General features: G+C 39.5%; 1 protein-coding gene across 2 annotated transcripts in view; it reads left to right on the top strand.

Annotated features, from left to right (window-relative positions):
• Positions 1-6,323: 6,323 nt before the first annotated feature.
• SLC12A6 (solute carrier family 12 member 6) overlaps positions 6,324-12,429 on the top strand; it is a 108,871-nt gene continuing 102,765 nt past the window's right edge. For both annotated transcript variants that reach the window (XM_033923017.1, XM_033923016.1), the window contains exon 1: positions 6,324-7,837. In XM_033923017.1, the coding sequence (XP_033778908.1) occupies positions 7,579-7,837 (259 nt within the window). In that variant the 5' untranslated portion in view covers positions 6,324-7,578. The remainder of the gene's footprint in view (positions 7,838-12,429) is intronic.

The raw sequence follows: 12,429 nt of genomic DNA, 5'->3' as shown, positions 1-12,429 counted from the left end.
CCACTTATATGCCAGTCAAAAAGGGTCTTGGAGAGTGCACATGTTTAAGTATCAATGCAGTGATTACAGGGGCTTATGGGCATGGGTCCTCCTCTCTATGGGTCCCTAACCCACCCCCAAGACGACTTAAGCTGCCTCTGTATTGGACAACTAAGCTTTCCTATGCCAGGCGGCCAGGTGATGATGGTCTGGAGGCTAAATTTTAAAGTTGTGCTTAAAATTTTTATGGGGGTAGGGGGGGTCAGTGATCACTGGGGTAGTGTGTGGTGGTCTGTATTATATGTTTTCAGTGCTTACCTGGTGAGTTTTTTGTGACTTAGACCATGTTTTAAATGGTCTAAGTCACAACGTCCAAGTTCCGTTGATCGTAGGCAATATAACTTTCGGTTATACATGCTGTACGACTAAGTCTAAGCTGGACCACGTCCCGCCCAACTCCCGCCCTCGACACTCCTCCTGAAACACCCCATTTTGCTTTAGTCGTTCAGCGGCACTATGAAGGCCTAGGTCGTTTAGAAATACGTCCAAAACCCGTTTTTAGTATCGGCACTTGGACGTATTTGAGAAATGTTCATCCAAGTGCCGACTTAGGCCCATTTTTGGACTTATTTCTCTTTCAATTATGAGCTCCTTAGACTCTAAAAATTAATACAAATCCATAAAAAAATTTTAAATGTATATTCCTAATGAAATGACAGAAAAATGGAAGTGCTTTGGTCATTCTTTGCATCGGATTGTTACTACATATGACATTTTTCTCTCCTCCTCAGGACTGTTCCAAGAAAGAAACATGTCATCCTGTCTCTTTCATTTACAAGGGGCTGCTGAAAAGTTCTCAGCCCAACCAAGAAGAGAATGATGTGGAGCCATGAAACTTTTAAGATATTCCACACTTTTCTTGACACTTTTCATTTCATAGCTCTGAAACAAAAGTGTCAAGTGTGGAATAACTTTTAAGTTTCATAGCTCCACATCATTTTCTTCTTGCTTGGGATGAGCACTTTTCAGCTGCCCCTTGTAAAGATCAAAGGTAGCCTTAGGCCTAAGCCATTCTCTTTGAGATGTGCAGATTTTTAATACCTTGGATGGGAATGATTAACAATAAAGCCAGTTCTTTTCTTGTCATTCAGCAGCACAACAGTCACTAGTCCAGGGCTTAGAATTAACTTTTTGCGATCACAAACAGGAACCTTTGGTCTCATCTGAGAAAAGGACTAGACTCCTGCTGAATTTAGACCTTGTGAACAAGCCAGCCAGTGTACTGCAATGGAAAATATTCTTAAACCAGCCTGGCACCATGAGTAAACAATTGAAACCTCATGGGTTGGCATGAGACATCTTATCCAGAAGTCTGGAATATATTATCTATTTGTACATATTGACATAATTTATAAATGCTGATGGCGATATGAGCCTGTTATGACTTGCTTTGAGCCCTCTAGCTGTTAAAGTATGCAACAAACATATCAGGAGGAGAAATAACAGGATTTTATGAGGCACTCCCCCTTCCTTCTCAGCATGTTTTTAATACATTTTAGAGAAGTTTTCAAAAGCTTGTCAGTTAGCTTGTCAGTTAGCCAAGATAAAAAGATATCACATTCTTTTCTTGTGGTTTATTTCTATTTATGAAGTTTAAAGTGAGCTAACAGGGCAACCACACCACTTTATCCTATATGATTTTGTCAGAGATTACAAAATAAATTAGGAGATTTTAAACCCTGCCCATGTGACCTGGAAAACCTGAACAATAAACGAGGCAAGCAAGATGTCTATACAACCAAAACAGTTGCATGTATTATATTCAAATGCATCATTGAAACCATTAGAGTAAAGTCCATAAAAAGTCACTTGTTTGGAGAAACAATCTTTCCTGTTGAAGTCCTGACTAGTATCCCAGTTTTGGCTATGCCTTCCTCAGGGGACTGGTGAGTAACTTTAGCAGAACTTGTTTTCCAATCAGTCAGTCTGAGCATACAAGACGTTGAAAGCAACATTGCTGTATCAGCGTTCCAGCGTCAAACACAAAAAACCTGGAAAACCTGGCCAGGCTATTTCTTCAATTTCTATGAATTGCCACTTTTTAAATTTTAATTTATAACATTTTATTGAAGGAATCAAATAAATATACAATAATATGATACAAAGAGATATTCATTTGCATACATATTTTATCATTCCTCCAAAATATATTTCTATATACCTAATCTATGTTTTCCTATATCCCCCCTTTACCCCTTACCCTTCTCCCCCTTCATTCGATTTATTTCATTTATAACAATTACTTTAGATTGGTTTTTAATATTATTATATTATAATAAATGAATTAAACAGAAATACATTTCAAGTAATTTAACATATATTAAAATCATCATTCCTATTTCCCTCCCTACCCTAGAATGAAAGGTGACATGAAATACCAAATAAATAAAAATACTGAAAATATTTACTTAAATTTAATATAAAGTATTAAGAATCATACTTCTTGCTTTCGAGGATAATTTTCGTATATAAGGGTCCCAGATTTTTAAAAATAAACGTGTTTCTTCTAGGAAATTTATGAATCTCCAAAACCTTAAATAAAATGAAATGATGGAATTGATTCCTCCAATGTCAATAACTTGGAGGATCTTTTTGTAACCAATATTGCAATATGCATTTATGACCACATACATGCCTTTTGAAATAGAATACATCTATCCTGTCCAAAAACCCCACTTTTATTGAAAACATGTATAGCCCACCTAAAACTATGTGGATTACAAAACAAAAATACGTGAATCTCTAAGAAAGTATCCTTTTGTTAAGTCATATGATCATAAAAGAGGGGTGTGTGTGTGTGAGTGTGTGTGTGTGTGTGTGTTAAGAGGGGTGTGTGTGTGTGTAGTCTGGCCTTTTCCTAAGCTGCATTAAATATATATATTAAAAATATCGCCAGCTACAGTGGTTTTAGCTCCAACCCTCATAGAATTCCTATGAGCATCGGCGCTAATACCACCACAGCTGGTGATATTTTTAATATATATATTTAATGCAGCTTAGGAAAAGGGGTGGGGATATTTGCTGAAAAATTGCAAGAGGACCTTGCAAGACTGGGAATCTTGGCATTAAAATGGCAGATGATTTATTTATTTAATATATTTATATACCACCTAATTTCTAAGCGGGTTCCAATATCAAACATTCATAAAAAATTTGTCATGGGGTCATTCTGTTAGGGGCAACTTTTTACCTGAGATATCCTTGTAAGTGTATTATATGCCACCGTTCTGTTAAATATGTTTTTTTTTAACCTTGTCAATTAACTGCTTTCTTGGCTATGTCCCGAATAGATGGCGGAACAACGACAAGTGCTCTAGAAGTTTAATAAGTATCTCCTACCTCAGCACAATGCTTAGCATATCTCTTGCAGGATTATTATTCTTTTTTTTTATTTCTCTGTCTCTCGCTTATGTGAATTCTTAGATCTAAAGTTGAGGACTTGAGTTGTGCTAGATGAAATTATAAATTCTTTTTATTTTTTATTTCCTTAAATAATCAAGGTATGAAGGTTTTTATACTTTGAGCGAATTGTTCCATCTAACCAACTTTCTGTACAAGTGTTTTACTTGATATGTAAATGTGGAAACTTATAAATAAATAATAATAAAAATAAAAAATTTGTCATAAAACACAGACATAAAATCAACAACCACTATCTTCTCATCCATATATGGTGGCTATAAACCTAGTAGAAGTGAAAAGAAAACAGAGAAGGCGACCTATGGTGCTCAATAGCTTTATCACAATCAAGACTTGACACATGCGTGTTTCGGCCATAGGGCCTGCTCAGGAGTCTGAGCCTCAATGCAGAACGTGTCACAACTTTTTTCTCGTGATTAAAATGCTTGAGCCAAACATCAAATTAAGCAGAAAAGATTAACAATATCACCCGTAAAGGTGTGTTCACTCTGTTGAGTAGTGTATTGATCGTGTCAATATTCTAAGCTTAGATATTGACAAGATATTGACACATGATCGGCGGCCACTGACAACGGCTTCATTGTGTAATTAAACTGTAGAATTCATTGTTTGAGAATGTGGTACAAGCAGTTAGCTTAGCAAGGTTTTTAAAAAAAAAATTGGTTTTGACAATTTCCTAAAAGATAAGTCCATAAGTCATTATTAAGATGTTCTTGGGAAAATTCACTACTTATTTCTAGGATAAGCAGCATAAAATCTGTTATACTATTTTGGGATTTGCCAGGTATTTGTGACCTTGATTGGCCACTGTTGGAAACAGGATAGTGGGCTTGATGGACCTTTGGTCTGTCCCAGTATGGCATCTCTTAAGTTAAGTTAATTCAAGTTGTTACCTAGATTTAAATCTAGCAAATATTTTTGTGCCTCTGTGTGTAGGCACTGGATTTTGTCTTTGCAGACAAATCTGGAGCTTTTGTTTAAAAATTAGATTCCAGCCCTCCTCCCCCCCCAAAAAAAGAATGATTAATGAACGTGGGGGGGTTTACTACACTGCTCTTCAGCACCAGGGTCTGGACAGCTCCTGTGACGTCAGAAGAATGGTCACAACAAAATCAATAGCGCACTTCAGTGCTTGTCAAATAGAAATGAGTTTCTATTTTCTGCTGCTATAACTATATATCTATCACATATATATATGTATATATACAAATACTGTATATTTTTGTATTACATAGCAGCGAAAAGTTAGTGCGGTTAGTCCACTTGAACTCTACATACAAAAATCAGTAAATAAAAAGTATGATACCTTTCCATTGGACTAACTTTATGCATTTCATTAACATATATTAACTTTTTCTTCACTGACCATGAAGAATTGAAAATATTGCAAATGAGATTTTCAGACCTGATCTCTTGGCAGAGCAGAAGTGAAAATACGGCCATAACTGGAGTGAAGGACTGGCATCTGATTCTGAACTTTTGAAGGTCAACAGAAATGAATGCAGTTCTTCACAGTACTTCATTACAGGCGAAGCAGAGGCCTAGCCAGGGAATCAGTGGTACAACCAGATATATTAGAAATGAGACTTAGGATAACGTGACTCATTTGATGGAACAGTCAGTGAGTGGCAGGATTCAAACTCACTCACCAGGAATTCTCGCCTAGCAGTTCTGATCAACTACAATTGCCCTTTAAGAACAAATTATTCATACATTGCTGAAATAAACACTGCCTGTTTGGTTTTTTTTTTTTCTGCAAAGAGATGCATGGCATCATTAACACAAGCATATGTTCCTTTCTGGCCGCAGTTCCACTGTAACTCGTGATTTGAGATTTTACTCGCCAGACAAAAATCAACGTGCCCTGCAGGTCAGTTAATCATTCTTAGCCAGCTCCGACTACAGCCTAATTTGTCCTGTAGAAAAATGTCCTGTAACAGTCTTCCAGGGGTCTGGGTAAAACCAGGATTTGCAGGAATCCTGGACATCCTGAGAATCCTGCAAATCCTGGTTTTACCGGGTTCAGTCTTCCAGACCAGAATTACTGTCCCAATGAAAATGTGCATAGAGCGCAATGGAGCACTTTTTAGATATGTTGTAAATACTAAAATCTGATCGTCTTATTTCAAACAAGCCAATCAAAGCACAACAAAGTTATTTTCTTTTGCATTTTCTGCTGACACAGTAACCCTCTTCCACTATTTATTTATTTAAGTTCAGGTTCGGAAGAATAAGGAACCCGGTAAAACCAGGATTTGCAGGATTCTCAGGATCTCCAGGATGTAGGGCAGACCACCTTAAGAAAAGATTGCTCATTTGACCATAAATAATAAGCCTACGTCTGGATAGAGCACAGGTACAGAAACTGTTAAGTATGTAGGGAAAAATTGTAAATTGTGTATATTCATCACAAAGTATAATCTCTTTTCTAGATCTCCAGGAAGACTTTTAACAGAGGACGGAACAATTTAAGGAGATTTTGACCGAGGTGCATTAAGAGCAAATTAAGAAGACTATCTCTGCAAAATAAAATATGCACACACAAAAAATAAAAATTATAAAAGAACAAAAATGGGGCTTAAAAAAGCACCACTGCATATTTCTGCCCGAAATAAACTTAACTGCAGAGAATAAAACTACATCTCCCGTCACCCCCCATTCCCGTGGTACGATTGAATTAAAAGCGCATGCGTCGTTCACGTTATTTTTGCTCCAAACTAGGCTGTAGAAAGATCTCATTTCCGGAAGTTGCGCGATTCGCTTTCAGGAGTTGGTTGCGGGTGGGGCATATTTGTTGTGGGCGGGGCTTCTTCGGCGCACGAGAGACCTCTGACAGCTGGAGTCTGCGTGGTTTCCTTGGACAGTTACGTTAGTGGGGATTGAGGGGGAGTTTGTGTGCGTAAAAAGAAAGGAACTGGGGTGGCGCGTGTGGCCCTTTTAAACCAATCATCGTAGGAGCCAGTAGAATGTGGGCGCAGTGGAAGATAAGCCGGTGGGCGCTGGCGCGCCCCTGTAATCCTCTACCACGTTACCAGCGGTGCCTAGGGGTGGCGCTCGCTCGCTCCCCAGGAGCGCCTGTACTTATTGATGCCTGTGGATGTGCGCGCGCACGCGCGTTTACCTCTCCTCTCCTCTCCCCCCCTTCTCTCATTGACGCGCGAGCTCGCGCTCTTGCAGTCAGACTGCGAGCTACAGAGGGAAGCTAGTTGGCTGTTGACAATGATGCCGCGTCCGCTGGTGCAGAGAAAAGGGAGCGCGAGACGCCAGCGTGAGCCGCAGGTCGGCTGATGACAACCTCCCGCGCGACCACTTTTCTCCCCCGCCCCCTTTGTCAACACGCCGCGTGCGCGCCTGATGCTAACGGACTGCCGGGTGAGTGAGCGAGTGGCCGGCCGGCACGACTCGCTAGCGGGACAAGGAAGGAAGCGCGAAGCGAAAGAACAAAAGCCCGCGAACCCGCTTTCTCACTTTTTAGAGATATTTTGAATGATTTTTTTTTTTTTTTAAATAAACTCGCATGTCTTCTTGAGCTGGATGGTAACGGCGAGGCTTTTTTTCCCCCCACCCCTTCCTTTTTTTCCCGTTTTGCGTACGTTTCTCGGTTATTATGAGAAGCAGCTCGCGCGTCCGGAGGTAGGTTTTTATTGGACGATAGATGCCGGGAGCTGCGCGCGCACACCATTGGTATATCATCCCTCTGCCCCTGTTATCCGCTGTGAGATATACGGATATATACGCACATATGTAGTAGATACAAGAAATACGTATTTGGCTTTTCATCTGTTATTGTTGATTTTTTAAAAACTCGAATCCAGAAGACAGTTCATAACTAAAATTTCACTTGGTGAACAAAGGTCATTTTTTTTCTTATGTATACTGTATTTTTTGAATGTAATCATTTTCAGGATATTTTTTTTTGTCACCTTGAGAGACTTGTGTTGGGACCAGGCCTTGTGTTATTCCAAACCTGCTGAATATTATTATTGTTGTGATAGCTCAATATAAGAAACTATTTTTTTCCACCCCCCCTTTAAAAAAAAAAAATTGTATTTCTCTTTCTTTTGTGGGGGCCTGAAAGTGTCTGGAGGGATATTATTATTTCCTCTTTATTTTGACACAATGCCTCCTAAAATGGCTTCTGTCCGCTTCACGGTGACACCAACCAAGATGGACGATATTCCAGGCCTGTCTGACACCAGTCCGGACTTGAGCTCCCACTCCAGCTCACGGGTCCGCTTCAGTTCACGGGAGAGTGTCCCTGAGGCTAGCCACAGCGAGGGCTCTGGCGATATCTCGGGGGGTACCTCTTCCACTGCTACTGTCGCCGCTGTGGAGCCAACAAGTGACCAGACTGCCTACCCCCTGGACAGTGCTGAAGGTAGGTATAATGTATCAAGGGCTGGGCAGAAATGAAAAAGACGTATAGCACTCGCAAAGCTGGCTCCTTAACTGAGCACCACCACTACTGAGCAAACAACTTCATTTGTGACTAGTGAAGCGTCCTTTGTATTGTCTGGCATTTCTCAGTAATTTTTTTAGTGTTGGATGGGCTGTATAAGTGACATGCACTACTCTTGAGTCTTTTAATGGGCAGATATTGTCTTCTATGGAAAGAACAGTGAACAGCAGAAGATTCATCACTAATGAGTATAGCTGAAGATCGAGTAGAGCCTGCTGTATTGTAGAAGTAAGAGATATAAACAAAAATGGATGAGCTTGCCAGTCACTGTCTATTGCCATGTCCTAAATTCATATTGCTTAAATCAGAACCTTGGAAGTAACCATAGCCGCCTCAGAGGTTACTACCAGCAACTTTGATAAGCACCTCATTCATATGCCATCATCCACCACCACCAGGAAATTAAGGGTTACGTTTACTAAAGGTTATTGTGTGCTACCACAACATTGACACATAGTATGTATATGAATCTTATTATATGTTCTAGCCCTAAGGTGCTGTATGCATTGGGAATTATCTTCCCAATTGTCTGGAGAACACGCTCTTTAGGTTAATATTATTTGGGGTTATTTGTATTGTTTGGAGTAAATAACACATATAATATATTCCTCTTACCTTACTGGATCAGACCAATTGTCCATCTAGCCCAGTATCCCATCTTCAAGGTGGCAATCAAGGCCACAAGCACCTGGAAAACCAAATAGTAGAAACATTCCATGCTGCCGATCCAGGGCAAGCAATGGCAATGAGAGGGCATAGGATGAAGTTAAGAGGTGATAGGCTCCAGTGTAATCTAAGGAAATACTTTTTTACAGAAAGGGTGGTAGACGCATGAACAGTCTCCCAGAAGAGGTGGTAAAAACAGACACTGTGTCTGAATTCAGAAGGGCCTGGGATAGTTATGTGGGATCTCTCAGAAAGAGATAATGGTTACTTTGGATGGGCAGACTAGATAGGCCATTTGGCCTTTATCTGCCATCATGTTTCTATGTCTGTCTCAACAGTAGACTATGGACCTTTTCTCCAGGAATTTGTCCAAACATTTTAGATACATCCTCTGGCAATGCATTCCAGAACTTAAATATTCTCTGAGTGAAAAAATATTTCAAGTGTCCCCTTGCCTTTGTAATTTATGATGGAGTAAAAAAAAATCAATCTACCTGTACCCGTTCTACATCACTGGCTTTTGTAGACTTCAATCATATTTTCCCTCAGCCATCTCTTTTCCAAGCTGAAGAGCCCTAACTACTTTAGTCTTTCCTCATACGATAAACAGGAAACGTGGTGATGTGATGCTGAACTGTACGCACCAGTCTGCGCAGGTATGGCTGACTGCCTCAAAGCAGCATCTGGTGATGTGCTTCATAGCTTCAACATAGCTGTGTACAATGGGAGTTTTGCTTTAAGCCCTGCTACAGCCATGATATCTATCAGCCCAGATGGTGTGCTTTGACCTAGGTGCAAGTATTTGTTTTGACAGAGGAGAGGCACTACTATTCATAGCCAGGGGTGTAGTTTTGCAGACCAAATAAGTTAATTAAATGTGTGTGAGATTCCTGTATGTCTCTGACACTCTTATGTTTGAAGGTGACTCAACTGTATTAGGAACCAGTCTCATATTTGGATGGCAATAGTGATATTTCAGAAACTCAAACTACATTTCCACTGTTGTCGCCAGCTGACACAGGGTGGCATCAAGCAGGTTTCTTAGTTATATTTGTCTGACTTTCTCAGAATTTCAGCTTCATTGAAATCTTCCTTGATGGTAGAGAATGGACAAAATTAAGTATTAAAGTTGTAGAAGCCATTCCAGGTCCTTTCTGGTACTTTATAGAAAATATTGAAGTTGCTTCTAGAGTGCCAACTTTAATAGGATCTGCAGAGGTAGAACAATGGCTTTCCTAGCATGTTGGTGTGTGTATACCGTACATATAATTTTAGTGTTGTTTGCCCTTGGAGAGCATTTCTACCCAATTGGTTTGATTCATGTAGGGTGAAGTGCTTTTTTTTAAACATTCCTGTATAGTTTGCTCTGTTTTATTTACCTACATTTGATTATCAACAACCCTTCACATAAAATGACCCAAAGCAGTATGTAGTAAACTATGTTCATATGGAATAAGTAATGGGGAGCATAAACATAACATCAAGAGCTAGATATCAGATCAGCCAAAGATTCAAATAAGCAGTTGTGCAAGTAGTGTCAGTGACAGTAGATGTGCAGTAGAAGGATAAAGTCAGGGGAAGGAAGGGTTGTCAATCAAATATTACGAGTATTATAAAAACATCAACCATTATGTTCTCACTTCATCACTGGTTCTTATGTCAGTGATACATTGCAACATATCAAGAAATGAGCCAAAGTTTGGAAACCAACATCAGAATTCTGGAGAGATGGTGGACAAAGAAACAATTGTTTTTACCAGAGTTTGGTAGAGGTTAATGTTTGTAAATTTTCTGTCTGTGTTTCATCAGTCTCTCTTAGAAACTATTTAATCTGTAATGGAACATTTCCATATGTTTTAAATTAAATATCTCCTTGATCCATTTTACCCCTGTACTCAGTGGATCTACCATCTCCTTTTTTCTAAATTGCGCCCCCCCCCTCCAATAAATCTGCATGTTTTATTATGAATAAAAGGAGATAACTTTATAAAACAAAAAACATACCTAGGAAGTATTTATAATTTATCTCCCTTTATCCATAATGAACATTGTATTCTGTGTAATACTTCTGATTATGAGCAGGACCTCCAGTTTCCTGCACTGCTGAATGGGAGGGAAAGTAAAGTACAGCAAATAGAATGGGTGGGAACAATTGAGGGACAGAGTGGATGTGGGGACGCAAGTAGAAAAGATCGTAGGATGTGGAATTGTAAAATTATAGAGAAGAGGGAGAAGAAAAGTGAATGAAAATAGAAATGTAGTGGAAAATGAAAGAAACACAAAGGCAGTTAATTACAGAGATGCACCACAAGGATTGAAAGCTGTAATTTTAAAATAAAAATACTAGTTGAAAGCTTTGAATTTGTCCTTATTATGTCATTTGAATCCTTATTGCAGAATCTTCCCTTGAGTGGTTGCAGGAAACTAGAGGGCCTCAGTTCTGGTAAATGTTCAGCTCACATAGCACATGGAAACTGTTCTGTGAAGGTGACTTTGGCTTGTCTTTCTCCATGATCTAGTTTGGCTGTCTCCTTACCACCCTGATGCACACACATTAATACTACATGCAGATATTTTGCTGTGCTAGTCTGCCCAAAAACAACATTCTTCTTTTAAAAAAAGAAAAAAATATTAAAAGCAATACAATTTGCATTTTTTTAAAATGTGAGGTGCTTATAAAAGGTCTTTTTTTTTTTAAAAAAGATACGGTAATTTGCTGGACTAATTTTGAGATCAGCCTTGGTCAGATTTGGCATTCACAATTTTTCCCATCGCCCAGCTTCTGAAAACTGCTCTATTCCACAGTATGCACACTTTCCTTGGTCTGGGATGATGTTACAAGCCATTTTTCTACAGGAGCTCCATCTGGCAAATTAGGCTATAGCCTGAGATTGGAATGATAAAATATGAATTTTTGGCAGGTAAAATCTCAGATCAAGACGTGCAGTGGAGCCATGGCCAAAGTGGAACACATTCTTGGGTTAATAGTGGCATGCAGCTATTTGCAGAAAGAAAGACAGGTGGTATTTATTTCAGAAATGTGTGAATACTTTGCCCATGAGGGGCAATTGTAGTTGGTCAGTGAACAGAACAACAAGGTCAGAATTCCTGGGGAGTCTGTCACTGACTCTTTTGCATCAAATGAGTCACTTAGTGACGAATGTTCAGTAGGATGTGATTTAGACTGATTGTAGCTAGTCTAGCGTGCAAGTTATTTCAGCCTCTGATGCCCAAAAGGGTTCTGCATGGCTTTTACCATTCGCAGTAGCAGCCACCAAGAATCCTGTTAAAATGCATTATAACATGCTCATTAGTATTAAAATGAGCACGCCATGTAATGCACAGAAATGAACACATACCTTTTCGCATGCAGAATTTTCTGGCAGGTCTGGAGCTGTGCTAATATGAGGGTGACTTCTCAGTGGAGCAGTCTGCTAGCATTTTTAAAAGCTGCATGTGTGTGGGATATGTGGTCATGTGCATGTTTTGTATGTATGCTTGTCCCACACATACCAGCTGTGTCCAAAGTTGCTATGGAACAAAATAAAAACCTTCTAAACTATTGCCATAGCAAGAGCTGTGCCTACCTCTCAGCTCTTTTGTGTAAGCCCTGGGCACATTCCCCCCACTTTTACCACCGGTTCTCAACACTAATAGCATGCATATAATTTGCATGCTGTTAGTGTTAAGCATTGCCAAGTAATTTAGAATCATTGTAAAACCCAGTGCAAGATTTCTGTGCATTGGGGCCTTAATCCCATGTCTCATTTCTGATATCCTCTAGCTGTGCCAGTAACTCCTGTGTAGAATCTTGGGTGAATACCTCTATTTCTTTACCTCAGATT

The sequence above is a fragment of the Geotrypetes seraphini genome, chromosome 16, assembly GCF_902459505.1.
Source record: "Geotrypetes seraphini chromosome 16, aGeoSer1.1, whole genome shotgun sequence".
Lineage (NCBI taxonomy): Eukaryota > Metazoa > Chordata > Amphibia > Gymnophiona > Dermophiidae > Geotrypetes > Geotrypetes seraphini.
This window is presented reverse-complemented; position numbering and strand designations above follow the sequence as displayed.